Below are 19546 nucleotides of genomic sequence, written 5' to 3' on the forward strand. Positions count from 1 at the left end.
CACATGTTTATCTTTTGTTTAACCCACTGGATTAAAGCTGGAAGTCAACGGCATCTTAGTTGTTTCATTTAAAATTCTTTGTGGTCATGTACAGAACCAAAATGAGAAAAAAGTTGTCTCTGTCCAAATGTATATGGGCCTAATTGTAGCTGCTCTGTGTCCTTTTTTAGGCTTTTTTAAAACTGTTTTTTTTTTTTACCGGTTTAGCCGTGCATTGTACATTCAAATTAACCAAAGAGAAAAAGTTCACGTTTCACTTTTCTGTACACAAACATCTTGAAATAGCTCACAGAAGCCACGTGCCTCTTGGTAAATCTAAATTCTGCAAGTCTGACAGGACAAAGTCTGATGGGATGTAAGATAACTCTTCTGGTAACTGGAACTTAATTGTGTCAGACCTGAAGGAAACTGCTGCACATCAGGACAAGATGATTCCTGTTTTTTTCCCGTGTGACTGTCACGTGACTTCTAAACTTAGTTTAGTGAGTAAGTGCTCAATATGTAGCAACCGCAGTGCAGTTTCACCTGCTCTACAAACTGCTGCCACAAACACATGAGAAAAAGCAACACGCAGCTACTCATTCATTGTGCTGCCTTTATTAAAAGCACTTTTTTTCACCCTTAGCCAAGGGATTGTGTTTACTTGAAGCCCCGCAAGGTCAGATTCTGTAATCATGGAAAATGTGAGTCATTATTTTGCCTACTTGCAAGGTATTTTGGAAGGTCTGTTGAAATTTCAGCCCTCTTTCTATCAAATAAACAAAGATATTTTAAGGTTGTTTTCACTGTTAGGAGTGTTTAGAGCACGTACATTATTCTGCAGGAGAGGAATCAGTGCATATGACCTATAGTAACAAATCATTTTGTGTTGGAATAGTGATTTATACCCTCTGAGTATCGGCTGAAATCAGAATTCCACTGTAGAAATGCCAAATGTGCATAATGCAAACAAAAGAAATCATCTGATATGGATCAAAAGCAAATCTATTATCATTTCTTTTACAAATTCTCTCTTTTATTTCATCTAGGGCCAAGTATTTCCGAGGGAAAAAGCTGAACGGGGAGTACGAGATCCGTGTCGAGCAGGTACAGTGTATTTAATAACGCTATTCTGCCTATTCATTATTTTAAAGTCATCATTGATAGCTATTGTGTTATGTACTCATTGATCCTTTAAACATAAATATTTTGCCTCTTAACAGCTTCGTACTGATTGCGCAGCAACATGTCACTAAAATATTTGTAATAAATGATATGAAATGATTTACAAAATGTTTGGTTTTTTATCTGTTCAAAACCAAAACTGTATAATAATGAATAATGCACACCAAGGTTATTGTCCATTTAATAAGAATGTAATAAATGTTGACAGACTATGGCAGTCCTGACGAGCTACATGTCGTCTTCCATTTAAAGTTTTTGTAAATCATCAGTTTGGCACTTTGGGACATGTGTGCAGTGGTCCCTTGTTTATCGCAGGAGTTACGTTCCAAAAATAACCTGCAACAGACGAAATCCGCGAAGTAGTCAGCTTAATTATTTTACAGTTATTATAGATATTTTAAGGCTATAAAAAAAACATTACACACTTTATGCACTTTTCTCAGACAGACATGAACATTTTCACACGTTTCTCTCTTGTTTAAACACTCGCAAAGTTCAAACCTTCGTAGAAAAATAAGTCCAGTATTATAAAATGAAACCTTTATTGTATTTTTCTTTCGAACATGAGGGTTTGAGGTCTTACTTTTCATGTTTTCTTCAAGCTAAAACTACACCGCTAGCTTAACGGCTAATTTAAGTTAATGAAGTTGTTCTTTGTCTTAATGGACACTTAAAATTTCTTCTCAGTCTTGAAATCTAAATGATAAGAGTTTTTTTTTTTTTTAATTAACAGCGTATAACATTTAAGTGAATGCTTTAGTTGTTTAGGGGAAAAAACCTCCTAACGCTTCCACTCATGTGTCACCATATTCAATTATTCCTGTAAGGAAGAAAGCGTACGTTAATTCAGCATAGTTATGAAATTACCGCTTATATGTCTAGACATACGGTATTTACAGTGTGTAGATACCATCTAATTTACCTTAAAAAAGCTGTTCAGTTTGACATGTGCAAGCCATTGTTGAGACTGAAGCTGTCTTTGAAATGGAATGGTGTGTTTTTATGTGAGAAGGGAAAGAAACCGCAGAAAGCTGGAACGCTGATTTTATAGCCTGTTTGCTTTACTCTCAACTGTTGTGGTCACATCCTCCTTCCAGGACGGCGTGGGAGCTGGAATGAATCAACACTTTCTTTTGAAAATCGATTTTTCTTTTTTTTTAATCTTGCGGCCTCATAATTATTGAACTCCAATAAAAATGCAGCTGATTTAATAATAAGCTCCCTTAAGAGAATAGTGAGGGTGAAGCGACGTATGAGCACCCCTCCACCCCCCACATAGCTCAGCTATAGCTTGAACTGACCTACTTGGATTTTGTTCGACCCTCTTTCCCAGAAGCCCCCTGCACTGACAAATACAAGTCGGTTGCTAATTGCCTTCAGCAGCCAGATTCTTCATCGGCTGTTTGGAGCCTCAGAATGATGGAAACACGATCTCTGTGTGAAAACTTTGCGACATGCTGCGATGAACCATTTTAGGGAACAACAATAAAAGCAGAGAGTCCCACTGCACTGGCTTCTGCTCTCTTGAATTCCACTGTTGTTGGCTTCTTATATAAATGTCCTTTCTTGAGTGACTTTGGGCTTTGGGGAGGCCAATCAATGTCTGATAGGTTTCCACTGTGTGCTTTTCTATCCAGGAATGTTTTTACACACTGCACTGGGAGTGTGTTTGGGATAATTGCTGTTGCCAGTCATACACTTTCCAGATGATATTACTTGGCAGATAAGAAAAATCTAACTGCACTTTTCTGCTTTCATATTTCCATCCAGTGTGACAGTTTGGGAGCTGAAATGCAGTTCCACACCATGACAGAGCCTCCTCTGTGATCGACTGAAGGGCCAGATGCATCTCTTAAGTCTTTGTTGTATTTTTTTTTTGTCATTTTTGAAGAACATGACATTTAGATTATATTCAGTTGCTTCAGATTTAGTTTTTGGGGCCTGCCACTTCCTTTTTTGTCCTCCGCTTGTTCAGTTTTCCTAAATTTTCTTTAACAAAATGTACACCATGCCAAGATATGTCAAGTATTTAGCTAATAGCTCTTTGGGAATCACTTTGTTGGTGCAAAAATACTTTTTTATGCCTGTCAAACTGTGTTATCTTTGGCACTTTTACAACTAAAGAAATGGGAATAAATGGTGTGACGGGCTGCTAGTGACAAAGTGCCTAAAGATACAATTTAAATGAGCTCTTTGCTAATTTGTCTGCTTTGTATAGACACAGCACTGGTAAAAAAAGGGGGCCAATGTTCAAAGTAAGAGCGGCTGCTCAAGACTGCATTGAAAAATTACAAGACAGTGTGGCTTTTCAGAAGCAAAACATAAAGAAATCAAGGGTGGCTCAAGATTTTTGCCCAGTACTGAAAATAGCCTCTTTGTTTTTTTCACCAGAGTTGAAAGATAGCTCAACATGAAGGCCGTTTAGGTGCTCCCTGAGCTGTTTTTTCTCTGTTATAATGTAATTACAAACTGCATGCCTTACATGGATGGACATTTAGTTTGCTAGTTGCCATGCATCATGTTCATGCTGGTTAAGCTTTCTAAAGCAATGCCAAACCTTCATAACTCTTCTCTGACTTGCTTGCTGCCATATAAGGTACCATCTTTAGACTCGCAGAGCACACACTCACCACAGCGTGTGATGGTGCACTAAAGGAGGCCGGATGCCAGTCCGAACTTGTCCGAAAGAGAACCAGGAGAGACTGGCTTTGATTCTCAGATGTGATCTCTCATTAAAGTGTGCTGCCTCTTATTTACACGACTCACTTCGAACTTCAGTTTAGTTGATGCTCACAGCCCCGTGTACACTGGCTAATCCCATTTTTCTTTTTTTAACCACTAAACAGATGCTTGTGGCAGTGCTGCTGGTGGCTTATTTGTGCTCCTAAGTGACTCATAAAACAAGCTTGAACCCATTGCTTTCTCACAAAATCATTACATGCAGCTTGTTCAGTAGTATTTCTTGATTCTGTTGGGGTTGAGGGTAACTGTAAGTCAGCATACCTTCTGGATTACAAACACACAAACAGTCCTGACTGCAGAGAGCCTGTCCTGTTTCTGTGTAACTTCTTCACTGCACTCGGCAGTCATCGGGCTGGGAGTTGTAGATTTCTTTCTTTCATTGAAGCAGTTAGGCAGCACAGTGGCACCGTGGTTAGCACTGTTGCCGCACAGCAAGAAGGTCCTGAGTTCAATTCCACCATCAGGCCGGGGTCTTTCTGTGTGGAGTTTACATGTTCTCCCCGTGTTTGCGTGGGTTCCCTCCGGGTACTCCGGCTTCCTCCCACCGTCTAAAGACATGCAGCTTGTGGGGATAGGTTAATTGATTAATCCAAATTGCCCATAGGAGTGAATGTGAATGGTTGTCTGTCTCTGTGTGTTCGCACTGCGACAGACTGGCGACCTTTCCAGGGTGTACCCTGCCTCAACAGACCCGGCCTTTCTGATGAGTTTGTTCAGTTTGTTTGCGTCCTTTGCTTGATGCCTCGCCCCCTGCACGCCGCAGCAAAGAAGATGGTGCTCGCAACAACAGACTGATAAAACATTTAGAGCAGCCAGCTGCATACATTGAAGTATCTGAGCTTTTGTAGAAAGTAAGTCCAGCTCAGACCCTTTTTGTAGGCAGCGTCAGTGTTAGCAGACCACTGCAGCCTGTGGTCCAGTTGATACTTATGTAAATGGTAAACTGCCTGTATTTGTATAGCGCTTTACTTAGTCCCTATGGACCCCAAAGCACTTTACACTACATCCACCCATTCACACACTGGTGATGGCAAGCTACATTGTAGCCACAGCCACCCTGGGGCGCACTGACAGAGGCGAGGCTGCCAGACACTGGCGCCACCGGGCCCTCTGACCACCACCAGTAGGCAACGGGAAGTGTCTTGCCCAAGGACACAACGACCGAGACTGTCGGAGCCGGGCTCGAACCGGCAACCTTCTGATAACAAGACGAACTGCCAACTCTTGAGCCACGATCGCCCCAAATTTTATATTGTGAATATTTCAACATCAGTCCCACCAATGCAGACGGGGGAGGGTCGGGATCTGTTCCTGCCAAAGTCCTCCACCAGCTCCTTTGTTTTGGCCACATTTAGCTGCAGGTGATTCACCTCACACACCGATCAGTCAGTCCTCTGTACGCCTCTTCCTATCCCATCTCCATACTTCCAGTAATGGCTGTGTCATCAGAGAATTTCTGCAGGAGACGAGTTTCTTTGATGTACTTGAAGTCGGCTCTATAGATGATGAAGAGAAAAGGGGAGAGCACAGTTCCCTGCATTTCCATCCCAATCTTTAATCACTCTAACCTGTTGCACATCCTTAGTGTTCGGCCTCACGTACAACTCACTACAAACCATTTCCTTTGCAACCCCCCACTGAACATTAATGAAATTTGCTAAATACTAAAAGGGTAAAAACAGTTATGACAAAGGCTACATATCTACAGATTTCCCAGATATTTCTACCTCACTGTGGTCCTGTCTAACCAAGCAAGGCCCAAACAGGGAAACATCAGAAATCAATTATATCCCTAACATAACCCCGTCTTCTGACCTGCGTCTGTATTATATCCTTCATAGATGTTAACTTGAGGAGTTTTATCTCGCAGTAGGTGGCTGTAGATTATTCGACCCACTGACTCAGTCAATTTGTTATTTGAACACTTGCCTGCTGTTTTACATTTAGACTCAAGAGCTGTGTTCATTCAGACGAGTGGTACATTCCACAGATCTCTGGAGCTTGTGGGATATCCATCTCCTACAATGCCTTTTGTATGTGTCTGAAGGGTCTTGGATGTGTTGCAGCCTTGTGGCAGTGCCAAGTTCAAGACCTTCTTATTTAGTTTCTCGTGCACTGGCAGTTTTTTTTACCGTGCCTGTTTCACTTTTAGATATTTAGAAAATTCTGACAGTCTGCTGCAAGATTTTTGTAAAGTTCAACAGCTACAATCAATGTTGATCACAGACGTAATGACACCCAACAACAGGCTGGCAGACAAACTGCCTGTTTACTACCCACAACTCATAAACACTGTAATTTACACAATTGGACAGATTAAACAGAACTGAAGAGGTCTGTTGTTTGCAAAAGAACAAGAGGCACTTCTGTAGGGTTGCCGGCTCGTGTGGTTTGGGTCGCGCGGGGCAACATCTGCTGGGCAGGCATATGACCTCAGCGCCGTCCACGCTCCTTTCCGCTGCAGTCATGGCAGCTCACAGGCAGTTGGCTGTATGTTATCCGTACCATTTTTTGGCTCGTACTTGCCCATGACATAGGGCATGTGAGGAGAGCTTTCAGAAGACGGATGGTTTGGTGTGTAACTTGCTGCCTTCTGTTGCTCCGTTGCACTTAGCATCTGTCGTGAATTTCAGCCGTCAATGCCTCAGTGGATTATTTCACTGTTGCACAAGGTGGTAGCTATTAGCAACAAATACCTCTCTGTGGTGCATATGAATAGTCCACTGTACTTCAGGCTTCTCAATTGCATCAGCATGGGATTCAGCCGAGCTTATCGAGAACGACGAAAACATTAAACAAAGTATCTGCCCCGCAACTACTGCGTGTTCCCCATGTGCTGAGTCAAGTCACGCAGTTTTGTTCTGACTGCAGCGTAAAACTGAACAGCTCGACCTCAAATAACAAAAACAGCGCATCACATGCCAGATAATGTGGGATTAATAAAACTGCTATATTTATGTAACGTTTTCTATTTAGAGTTGTTTTTAAACTAGGTGTCAGTTTGTCAAGGTTTTCCCCCATTGAAACCAGAGATGTAAAGCAATAAAAGAAGCAGTTTGGAGCAGAAAAACATCTATTTTGAGGTGAAAAGAAATCACACAATTGGAGCTAGGGGTAGTGAGAGGCAGTTTTTATTCACTGGCAAAAAACGAACTTAGAAACACAATACATGAGCACTAGAAACAAAACCAAAATCCAAACTGGGAAGGATGACCTCAACTGGGAGTTCATGACATAACCTGACAAAACATGACGACTGAGGAACACACAGCTAACACGGAGGACACGTGGGAAAAACACAGGGCTTAAATACATGCTGGCATAATCAGGGAATGGGAGACAAGAGGGAAACACAGCTGGGATAATGCACTCATGACGAGACGCTGGGAAGCAGAACTGAAACCATAAACATGGGACCAGGACTACCAAAGTAAAACAGGAAACTGAGACAAAGCACCAAGATGCAGACTAGACACTAAGACGTGGAAACATAGAAACCTGAAGCACAGAGATGATACAAAACAGAAACCACAATCCAAGGACTGACGATGTAACATAAGCAGAAAACCATAAATCATAATGATAATCAGAACTATCAGTTCACCAAAAAACACAAAGCATTGGGTCTGTGACCAAGTACCGTGACAGTTACTGAGACTTCACCGCTTACGCTTAAGATGACAGTTCAGTTTGTCCTGGAGACTTGCGAACTTAAAGACCCAAAATTTCCATTGCACGTGTTACACTTCAAATAAATTCAGACAATTTCAGCTTTAATACTTCAACTAATCTCTGGTTTGCTCCTTCAGTCAAAACTGGAAATCATGAAATATTTTATGTAAAAAATTATCAAATGTTTTTACCTTCAAGAAAAAAAAAATTGTCGTTCTGGACATTTTTGCAAATCAAAGATTTAGGTGTAACGTGGCTGGTCTGTTTAAGTTGTTTTTGATTCAGGACCAAGCAAAAGGCACCTTTACCCACGTGAAAGTTAATAACCTTCCTTAGTCCGGATCTAAAAATACCAACAAAGATTCCAGATGAGCTGCTGTCAGATGGTGTTTACTGTAAACAGTATCCATGGGTTAATGTAACTTGGCATAAGTTGACAGAGCGCACAAATAAATACTCCTTGTTGCCTTTCACCACAGCAGTGTTTGCCTAGTATGAGACTTTATCAGTCAGGAAGAGGCTGTATCTGATTCAAAGGCCAGTTAGACGTTAGCTGTGTGCTAAAAAGAAGAAAAGATCACAAGTTTGGATGACTGTGATGAAAGTAGCTGTGAGTAGAGGGAATGACAATGAAACTGAAAGTGCAGAAATTCAAACAAGCTTAAGTAAGCAAGATTTGTTGTTCTCAGCTTTGAGCCATAGTTAAACTTAATCGTAAATCAACTTTCTCCCAAACTGTGTTTCTGCTATAGCAGTATGACTGCACACCATTCTTAATTCAGCCTGGATGCAGGTCAACAGATGAGAAGAATCAGTTCTGGAGGCAGTTGTCCTGTGTATCACTTCCTGTTTTCCTTTCCCAGGGCAAGAGCTGTTCCAAGACAAGTGTCTGAATGTGGTACCGTGATGGTAACCATGGCACTGTGAAAAGCCTCCTGCCCTGGCTTCTGGGCCTGTGCCCTGTACCAGCTTCTTTATCCATTACTACCCAGTGACACTGGCTGTTAGCACTCCTTTTAAATGTAACCAGCCAATTGGAGATGGTGTGTAATTCTTGAAGCTTGCCAAAATGTTGCCCACTCTCTGGTTTTATCAGGTCGCCACACAAGCCACTGTAGGCCCTGGTGTTTGGGATGGGATTTGTTTAGAAGCAGCACGGTGCATTAGTGCGTACATGTGCATGGGAGTGTCACGCAGTCAGTGTGCATTTGGGTGTGTTGTGCATTTAGGAGCCTTTCTTGGCACGGCATGTGCTGCAAAGCACACAGATGTTTCTTTTGGGAATGGGTATCAGTAAGAGGGGAGCTGAGAAAAGCACCAGAGCCAAATACATGTCCTTCAGGCACAGTGAGCAAGAGTGGCGCCTCGTTGTCCCTGAAATAAGATTATGGTATTTATTCGCCCCCTGCTCTTCCTCTGAGAGTGCAAAACAATAAATTAAAAGAGGTGGGTGTTTCTTTTTTTCCCTCCCTCTTGCTCTTGCCCCTCCAACCCCACCCAAAAAAACCTGAACAGTTTTGTTACTCAGCAAATTCTTTTTAAAGGAAGTTTACTCCCCCATACAAGGTTTACATGGGCCACAGAGCTATCCTATCCTGATAATAGTCCTTTTTATGTAGATGAAAGCCCGTGTGAGTCTCAATAAAGTTTGGCAAAGCCTCAGATGAAAAACACAGCTTGAGGATGTCCAGATACCAATTTGCTTAACTAGCAATGCAAGCTTATTTGTTTATTAAATTACGCAAATACTGGACTGAAAATGAGTGATGAATCCACATTTTACATTTTTTTTGGTTAAAATCAGCTTTAATATGTAAGAGAAAGGTATAACCATCAAAACACAGTGGAGGCTGTCGTGGTTTTTGGCTGAATTCATCCAGTGATGATCTTATCAAAAGTGATGGAAGAATGAATGCAGGAAAATACTGCTCTGGAAAGCAACTGATTGGTAATAGCGTCACGTTTCGGTCTGACAGTGATTCCAAATCTAGTTCCAGTCCAGTAAAAGCAAACCCGGATAGAAAAAGACATAATGGGACACTACCAGTCATGGACTGGCCACCCCAGAGCCCGAACCTTAACATTATGTAGGCAGTGTGTGATCAAGCTTGTTAGAATTGTAAACTAAATCTGATATTGACTTTTTTTTTTTATCTGTACTGTTGTCTGCCAACACCTAAGGGGGAATGTCTTAGGTGCTAAATGCCCAATTGTGTTTCTGTAATGTGTAATGAATTTGGGATTTTGTAAGAGTTCTACACTGGTAGAATAAAAGCAGTCTACCAGTGACACTGTGAATAAAGAAAAAAAATGGTCTGCTGACCATTCTTGCAGTTAACTACAACTTTCTCCAAGCTGTGAACTGTGACATACCTTAATGCAGATCTGTCAGACCAGCTGCAAAGGGTTTCTTGCATCTAACAAGTCCATGATTTAGACCGTCAGCCCTCGAGTCATAAACGTATTTGATTAGCTGAATGCCATATGTCATTAGCCATGTGCTGTACATGTGTTCTGGGATTTATTCCAAAGGCCAGATATCACTGTGGGAAGGTGTTTTTCACCCCATGAGTGTCCTTGGGAAACATTTGAATTGTAAAAATAAGAAGAATTTTCTTTTTCAGAATAATAATAATAGTATCTTCAAATGGTAAATGGCCTGTATTTGTATAGTGCTTTACTAGTCCCTAAGGACCCCAAAGCGCTTTACACAACCAGTCATCCACCCATTCACACACACATTCACACACTGGTGATGGCAGCTACATTGTAGCCACAGCCACCCTGGGGCGCACTGACAGAGGCTTCAGATGTAGCCCATTAGGTGTGCTACATTTTGATATGCTTTTTGGGTCCGGCTCTCCAGCCAAAAGCAGTGTTTTCAGTATCTCGTCCTCGTGGCGTAATCATGCAGCAGTTAAAGCAGAGCTGAGAACCAAACAAACGCTTGGCTCTCCGTTTGACACTTTTGTGAAATGGTTATGAAATGGTCGCTTGGTTATTATTTCATTTTTGCTCACCGAGCCACAGCCAAGCCACAGCTGGCTTGGGATTAGCACACCAGGAAATGCAGCCGTGTTTCCTGTGAAATGTGGCGCTCGAGAGTCGACCACGTCACTTCAGATTGACTTTTTGCTTTTCCACAGAGAGCAGGCTACTTGTTTAGGGCCCATTTAATCCACTACATGAGTGTCATGTCTCATACTTGAAACTGATGTGACGACTACCAAACGGCAGCGTTTCGTGTCTGAGGTCAACCGACTGCTGTTTAGTGTCCCTCCAGGGGCGTTCTGTACCTGCGGCAGATGGAAGTTTACAGTGACACAGCTTGACAGACTCTCCTCTGAGGGAAAGCAGAGAGCATGTTCAGAGTGAGGAATGAGGTCTGACAAACAGGCTGGAGCTGCATATTTAGGGTGTAGCTTTGGTTATATTACGCAGACATATTGTTTCTGCTGTATAATGCAATTCAACTCGTTATAACTGACTACAGTAGCTGTAGGGGCACCAATGACTGTAAATGTGTGTTGTGTTTTTTAAGTGGATATGATGTATTTGTACAAGAAGGTACAGCTGGAGAATTTTTAGCTAATCCTAGTTAGCATGAGTAATTCACGACACAAAGAGGTATTAATGTTGGCTAGCAAAGAACAGAAATTTATTTTTTTGACAAACTTGCTCAGGAGGTAGAGAAAGTTATCTACGTACTGGAAGTTTGGTGTTTTGGTCTCTGGCTGTTCCAGTTTGTTTGCCAAAGTGTCTTTGGGTGAGATACTGAATGGCAATGCCTCAAGATACTCTGAGGCATTCATCGGAGAATTGGATGAATGAAGCATGTCGTGCACTCAGAGTGCTTTGCTTCGAGTGATCACGTAGAGTAGAAAAACTACATAAGAACTAGTCCATTTACTATTTAATTAGAGGATATGGGAATTCTTGGGGAGAACATGAGGCCCAAGTGGAGCTGAACCACAATTTGTGGTTGAATTTTAAGTCCTGGAGTTTGCCATATGGGTGAGTGCCACAGTTGACAGTAAAGGTCTAAGCATAACTTCATAACCATTCGTTTAATGGTTAGAGGTAGATATACACTCAGCAGTAACTTTAGTAGAAACTGGGTTGGATCCACTTTTGGGTTGGCAGAGATTCAATAAGATGCTGGAAACATCCTTCAGAGATGCTGCTCCATATGGACATGATACCATCACACAGTTGTTGCACACCCATGATTCAAATCTACTGTTCCACTCACGGTTGCTCTATTGGATTGAGATCTGATGACTGTGATGGTTATTTGAGTACAATTATTATTTTGAACTCTTTGTCGTGTTCATAAAACCACTTTAGGATGTTCTGAGCATCGTGACCTGGTGCGTTGTCCTGCTTTAAGCAGCAGTCAGAAGATGGATATACTGTGGTCATAGAGGGAATGGCATGATTAGCAAAAATACTGAGATAAGCAGCGGCATTGAAACGATTCCGACTTGGTAGGAAGAGGCCCAAAGTGTGCCAAGAAAATATTTCCCACACCATTACACCACCAGCAGCCTGAGCTGTTGACTGAGCAAACAAGGCATGCTTTCATGTTGTTTATGCCAAATTCTGACCCCACCACAGATATTAGGTCACCAAGGTCTGGACCTCGGTAATTTCTCTTCCAAAACAAGACAATAAAACTGAGACAAATCAGTGTTCATTTGCCACATGACTTTTAATTTGAAAGTTTTATGAAGTCCTTGCCTGTCCTACAGTCCCTCTTACTGGGATGTATTGAGAAGGTTAGGTTGATAAATCACCCACAAGGAAGGATAATAGATTGATTTAGGAGCGATGGGCGAATCAGAGGCACAGTAGGGCCAGAGCCACTGAGTAAGGAACTTTTTCCTTTGTGCAGTTTTAATTTCAGTATTTACTTTCAGTATTATGCTATACGTATAGCTCACGTTTCTTTTTACTCCCACAAAAGAAGGAAGATGATAAAATATAGTTTTTTACAGCTTTCAAAATTTCTGGTTTTGATTATTTGCAACTCTAGGAGCCCGTCTCCTCTGAAGTGTAGCCTTTTCTGTTGGTTATTAGACGTGCTTCACCTTAAACATAAGATATTAGCAAAAACAAATTTGGACCTGATTGATTTCTAAACCTGAGCATGATGCTGAACGTGACCTCCACGCTCTAATCCAAAAGGCACATATGATGTTGTTTTCCCATTTTAGCAGGTTTGCCTGGGTTTTGTGTAAGTTCTGGTCTACAAAGAGTTTCTTTATGAGCTTTTCTTTGCCTGCATATGTGCTGAGATCATTCTCTAATGGTTGGAGCTTGTTTGGGGAAAGGAAGGTCTGATGTACCTCTGACCAGCATCACTGAATGGTGCAGTCAGAAGTATGCGCACACCCATTAATGATGTTATGGTATTCTGGCACACACTGGAGTAATTTCCTATTTCCTCATTGCTGTCTAGCTGCAACAAAGTTTCTTACTATTTTGCTCATTTTTTTTAGGAAACCTTGAGAAATCCTTTGCAGTAACTTGGTTATCAATCTGATAGAATTACTCTTACTCTACTCTGAAATTTGGTCCAAAGCAGTAAACATGAATAGATTTATGGGCTGTTGTGACAATCAGTACAAGGACATTTGAATCATCCCTCCCAATCGTGCACAAAGTCCATTCCCAGAAGTCAACTGTCGCCTTTCGTTCTGAGTATTTCTGGAAGTTTGACTGAGTCATTAGGTAGCCAGGCTACGGCCTTTCACAAGGCCCTCACTGTCCAGGAGGCCACTGACTGGGAATAACTCAATTAGCCTTCTCTCACCAGCTCACTTTGTCACTCTGTATTTTGCTCATTTCCATGAGAGTGCAGAAATGTAAAATGGAGGTGAAAGAGTGTGTTGTAGCACTATCTTGTTGATTTTTGGTACTTTTCACAAACAACATAAAGTCAAATTTGAATGCAGTCTAACGCAGTGTCCACATTTCTTCCAGCTTGCAGACACTGATTCAAAGGGACTGTGAAATGCTCTATGTTTGTGCATGTCGCTGTATGATCTTGACATGCCTTGTCTTCGTTACTCCTAGGCAGAGTTCTCAGAGATCAACTTGGCTTCCTACGTTAACTCGGGATGTATGGTGGACATGCAGGTCAATAAAGGTGGCACCAAAGTGATCAGGTAAGACACTCGAAGGGAAGTCGTTTGAGGCACTGGGCCATCCAATATATACTGTGCCACAGTGAGCCTGCACACTTCTTTTCTCTCAGTGCTGTTAAGCATGGCTCTGTGTTTCCCCCGGCATGAGTGAGACTCTATAAAATCAATGCTTTAATGCGATTTAGCCTTTGAAAAAACTAAAAACGGCTTGCTTACTAATTTTTATCCTTGCAGGAAAATCTGTGTGACAGTGGAAAACTGTTTAATCTTTTCACTTTGGTCACAGTTTTCATGTGCGTTTGAGCTTTCTTTTATCTCTGGCTCTCACAGCGTCACCGTGAGGTTTTTCCACCCTGCAAATGCACGTTAAACCCACAGGAGTTGTAGCTAAGTGACCGAATTAGAACTCGGGCAAAACTGACGGTTGCTATTAATCTACTTGTACTAGTTTTTTGCATAAATGTTTCTAAATAACATGTAGACCTCATGTTGCTTTTACTTCATGAAACCTTTCAGTACAGCTGTTGTGGGCTGATGATGGTGACAAGCTTGGACTCCACACAAGTCACGTCTTTGGTGTTTTTAGTGACGTACTGAGCAGTTGGGTCGAAAATGAAAATATTAGCAAACTTTTCATTCTTTAGCTCGCAAGAAGGGCTTCTCTTCCTGTAGTACTGGTTACATTTTAGGAAAACTTGCACACAATGATCAACGAATGGCTCTTGACCAAACGTTTTTGTTCGATGTCAAGGCCATTTTTGTTGTTTTATTGACCCTGTTCCAAGAATCACAAGAATGGGCTCCTAAAAGAGTCGGTCTGGATTATGATTAATTTCATAAATGAAATGTATGCTGTGAGATAACGTTGCCTCCAGTCTAAACCATTTCCACATGGGACAGGATTTAGTCTTAGTCTTAACTAACCTCTAGAGACCCATATACAAGGATAAATCCAACTTAATTTTAAGTTAAGATATTTTGCTCATGTAGGCGGTTCTATGATTGCCATGTTGATATTACACCTCTGTCTACTTATTGTTCTTCCGTTTTACGCCTTAGCTGTAAAAGCCTGATAGTGTATCCTTGTTTCCCTGGCGGGTAGGCGGGCAATGCGGACACATCGTTTTGAAAATGCAATAACTTCAGAACAAAGCAATGTGGAACTTTCAAGTTGACATAATAGGTGTGTACTAAAACTCTCAGAATCTTAGTGACCTCAAGGTCAAGGTCAGAGGTCAAGTTTCCTATAAGTGTGGTAACTGCGATAACTCCAGAAGGAAGTCACCTAGGCTTTTGAGATAGGTACCAGCAGTGGTACCTGAGGGGGTACCAGTAATTTCAGTTATTACTCTTCCTGGGTTTTAGCTTGGATGGCACTAATTGGCTAATCATTTGTCTTTCTTAGGCAATCATTGGAACAACCAATGAAGTGGTCTGAACCCAAGCAGTGCACTTTAGATGGTAGTTAAAAATGTTACTTTTCCAATGGACCTTTCAGCAGTTGGACTGCACTGTTTCCAATCCTAAGCAAAACAAACCAAAGCGTAGGTACTTCCTATTAGCTGCTAACATCCAGCTAATATTTAGCAGCAGTGGAGCAAAATGGGATTCGGAGGAGACAAAACAAAATGATAGTAATAACAAAAATGATATTAATAATAACTATCGTTGTGATACTGTAGCTATAGAAAATTTAAAAATGAAATAAAATAGTAGCAATAACTGTACGGTGTTAAAAATAAAAGAGAATCCTTAAATGTAACCTAAACTGTGCAAAATCATCCAAAAAGAACAATTACATGTGCGTATTATACACACAATATCGATGTTTTATTTTTAATTAGCAGCGTTACCATCTATGTTTGTTATCTCATTAAATTAATTTTCCTCTCGAAATATTTTTGCGTATGGGGAGTTATGGGAAGAAGTCTGACCATGTTACAAATCAAGTGAGAATAACTGCCGACCGAGAAGGCGAATGGTGCTGCTGTTACAATGCCACCTGTTGTCAGAGTTGACACTGAGGTTATTGTGGGGGTTGAATATTTTTCATGATGTTGCTGTAATGGTGGAGAAGCCAAATTGGTTACAGATGGTGTTACTCGCTCACAAACACTGACATTCACTGCCAGATTATTTGGGCTTAGCTTATCATTTATTATTCTGAATCTTATTCTTGTAACTCAAGAAGCCATTCTTAAGGAATGACTTCTTGACAGGGAAACTAAGATACGGAGAAGGCTGTGTTATGGCTTGGTGCTGTATATCAGCGAGTGGTGTTGGAAATTTTGTCAATTATGAATGCAGGAAAGTACTATCCACCACGGAAGTCGATTTACTAAGGAAAGAGTGATTGGCAGTGGCATGATAATGGCTCTAAACACACTGCCCGTGCAGAAAAATCATACCTGGATAGAAAAAGACACAGAGGAACAGAATCAGTCAAGGACCCGTCTCCCCAGAGCCGGGACCTCAATATTATTAATGCAGTGTGGGATCGTGTTGACCGAAAACGGAGCAAACTCCAAAGAAGAGCTTTGAATGACCCTCAAGAAGTCTGAAGAACTATTCCTGAAGCCTTTAAAGAAGATTTAAAGAAACAAAAAGAAAGCTAGCCTAAGAGAGTCCAGGCTGTGATACAAAATTTGACAAGCCAAATGTGGTGCCGAATATTGACTTTCAAGCTTGTTAGAATTGTACAAATCTGTGGATTTGTGCATATTTCAATACATTTCTGCACCTGTTTCCCATTTTGCAAAATAGAAAAAAGAGGGACAGCCCAAGGTTTTTGCACAGTCCGCTCTAAGCTGTAGAAGATGGACTTTACATGTTGGGCTTATGTGGTATAACAAGGCAAATCTGACCTGATATATCCATGTGCATGAAAATAAAAGATATTAATCAGTTCACACATGGATTTATTTTGCTCTTCAGCTCTTTAATCTGTTTTTATCTCTTAAGAGATTCAAGTTTGATTTGATAGTTTACTATTTGAAGTGTGGTTATATTAGTTATATTTCATGGAAAAGAGACTGTATCTGAAAACAAAATGTTTGTCATCTGGTGAGTATGATTAGAGATTAGCAGGGCAGTCATGTAATCTTTCAACTGTCTTTATACTTTCAACTGGGAATGCAGTAAATATCAGTGCTGAGATGCATTTTAAATCTTAACATGAGTGATGAACACACACTTTTTGTTCATATGACCTCATCCATCCATATTCATTTGTTGACTCTAAAACAAGCTAGTAGTAAAACACTGTAGATTTAGATGTAATCGATTACATTTTATTGAGTTATTTACAGCTGTTTATAACTGTTTACAGTGAAACAGTGAAGCAAAATGGAGGGACGGAGGGAGGGTAAAGGGTATTGTGTAAGGAAAAAGGGTTGGGGGATAAAGGATCAAGGTGTGATGGGGATAAAATGGAGGAGATGTAGGATTCTGGTTTGCTGTCTCCTGAATCCTTCACACAGTGTTCTGGATGTGGTGGAGCAATGGGAGAGCTGGTGCTGGAGGATAGAGGCAGTTTCTGAGAGGGATGAGTTAGGGGACAGATGGAGGAAGGTGGAGAGGGGAAACTGTAGGAATCAAAGTTGCTTTCTCCACACTCCTCTGTGCCTCCTCCCTCTTTCATTGTCTTTCCTCTGCATTTTCCTCTTCCCTCCATCTCCCCCAAGTCTTTCTCTTCCTTTCTTCTCCTCCTCTCCTTCCTGCTCCTTTTCTAAAGTGCAAGCTGTTTGACAAAAAAAAATCACTAAGGATTCTGCATTAAAGTTTGAAACATTCTGAAACCGCTTTTGGGATCCAACAGAACATTATCGTGAAATCAAACGATCAGCTCAGGCTGCGCACCTGAAGCTGTTGGATCCTGCTGATGAAGAGTTTTGTGTCTTTTTCTGCCTCTCTTGCTTTTCCATCTCACTGATTCCCTTCATCCAGAAATTCTCAGAGAGAATGTTTCTCTCCTTCTCCTCCTTTTGGACTTTGGTTATGCAGGATTCCTCCTGACGAGCAACGTTATCTTGAAGAGCAGCACAGGCGTCGTTCCATTCTACTTCTTTTCTCGCGGTGGACGAGGTCAGTGTGTGCTTTCACCCGAGGTGTTGGTTTTTCGTGGACCTCGTCTTTTTGTGTGAGGTTGTTGTGGAGCTGTCTTACCTTTGTTTTATGCCCATCTTCTTGGATAGCGATCTTTTCTTTGGGAGAGCTGCGTCTCGTAGCTCTTGCACGGTTGCTGATTGCAGCAGCTGGTTTGTGGGTTGCTGCTGACTGAGTGCAGTGTTGTCTCAGCTGATGCTCGCTGTAAAAGGCAACACAAATGTGAACTAGGCCTAAAGCCTGAAAGCATAAATGTAGCTATTGCAAAAATCCAGCCTCATTCTTATCATTAGATACACATAAAAACACAATGTGTCTACTTATGTATGCACCACATTCACTCCAGCACGCCACACTTGGCTATAGGACCTGCTGTTATCCAAGGACAGCAGTTGTTGCTGCCAAATGGGATTCTTAGGCTTCTTATTTCCACACTTACACGGGTATTTTTTTAAATGTGGATTTTTCCAAGTTTGATTTGAAACACGAAAACTCAAGAAATGATCTCAAGTGATTTCAAGTTCATGGCAGAGCGACAGGTGGCGCTATAACGCACACTGTGAAGAAATGTTAGCCAATTAAAAACCTGCAAATGATAACATGCCGTGTAATGTGACATCACAAAAGGAGCTAAAGGCACCTTTGAAGTTGGGGAATTAAATCTCAATTTTCCATATCCTCATGTAAATGCAAGAATGGAAAATCTTCACCCTGTTAGATTTTCATAAGCGATTCAAAATCTGTTTATTTAGACTTTCCACGACACTTTTGCCACTGCACAAGCAAAGCAGGATAAGATGCACATTGGCTTTGACAAGATCCTTAACCAAGATCAAGATTTGGCAAGAAAGCGATGACGCCAACCTGGTGATTTAGCCGACTGAACCTTAGTGTCCAACAAATGCACGTGATTAGTCTTGGTGCTTTATGGACTTCCTGCCTAAACATAGGAAATGTTAAGAATGCCGGTCTGGTGTCACGGTGTGAGGACAACAACCCTCAACACTGATAAAACAAAGGAGATGATTGTGGACATGAGGAAGAAGAAGAGGCCTCACCAGCCGCTGTTTGTCCAGGAGTGTGAGGTGGAGAGGGTGAGCAGCTTTAGGTACCTGGGCATCCACATCAGCGAGGACCTCACCTGGACACTGAACACCACACAGCTGCCCTCTCTGCAGAGCATCTACCATCGCAGAGTCCAGAGGAGCGTCGCCTCCATCCTCAAAGACCCCACACACCCCCAACACGGACTGTTCACACTTCTGCCCTCCAGAGTGTGTGTGGAGTGTGAAACCCAGAACGTCCCGACTCAACAGCTCCTTCTTCCCCCCTGCTGTCAGACTCCTGAACAGCTGACCTACCTCAACTGCAATTTGCACATCAGACACTTTGCACACTAACTTCATTTTGCACATTAAGCTCCATCTACATCAACATTTGCAAACCACACTCGTCTTCCTTTACTTATTTTTGTACTTATTTATCTTCCATTATTTTTTATCCTTATTTCTCTTGTTCTTTGAACCCTCGCCTAACTTGGCATTTGTGCATGGACAGCAAAGGAAAAACGTGCAACGTGGCACAAGCTGTACAGCCTACAGTAGAGCAGAGTGACACACCACAAGGTACAGTAGTTCTGGCATTTTATTCCCTGCTGCTCTGCTGTAGTCAGCCCTTTGGCTTCTCTGCTCTCTGCTGCCAAAACCTCCAGCCAG

At 41.6% G+C, this 19546-nt stretch overlaps 1 protein-coding gene across 1 annotated transcript in view; it reads left to right on the forward strand.

Annotated features, from left to right (window-relative positions):
* syn3 (synapsin III) overlaps nucleotides 1-19546 on the forward strand; it is a 131534-nt gene that overhangs the window by 29806 nt on the left and 82182 nt on the right. The window contains exons 3-4 of the mRNA XM_085251704.1: nucleotides 1029-1086; nucleotides 13657-13748. Coding sequence (XP_085107830.1) covers nucleotides 1029-1086; nucleotides 13657-13748 — 150 coding nt within the window. The remainder of the gene's footprint in view (nucleotides 1-1028; nucleotides 1087-13656; nucleotides 13749-19546) is intronic.

Source organism: Mchenga conophoros, linkage group LG17 (genome assembly GCF_057382185.1).
Source record: "Mchenga conophoros isolate Kocher_MC1m ecotype Shallow Benthic linkage group LG17, M_conophoros_male_GT1.1, whole genome shotgun sequence".
NCBI lineage: Eukaryota > Metazoa > Chordata > Actinopteri > Cichliformes > Cichlidae > Mchenga > Mchenga conophoros.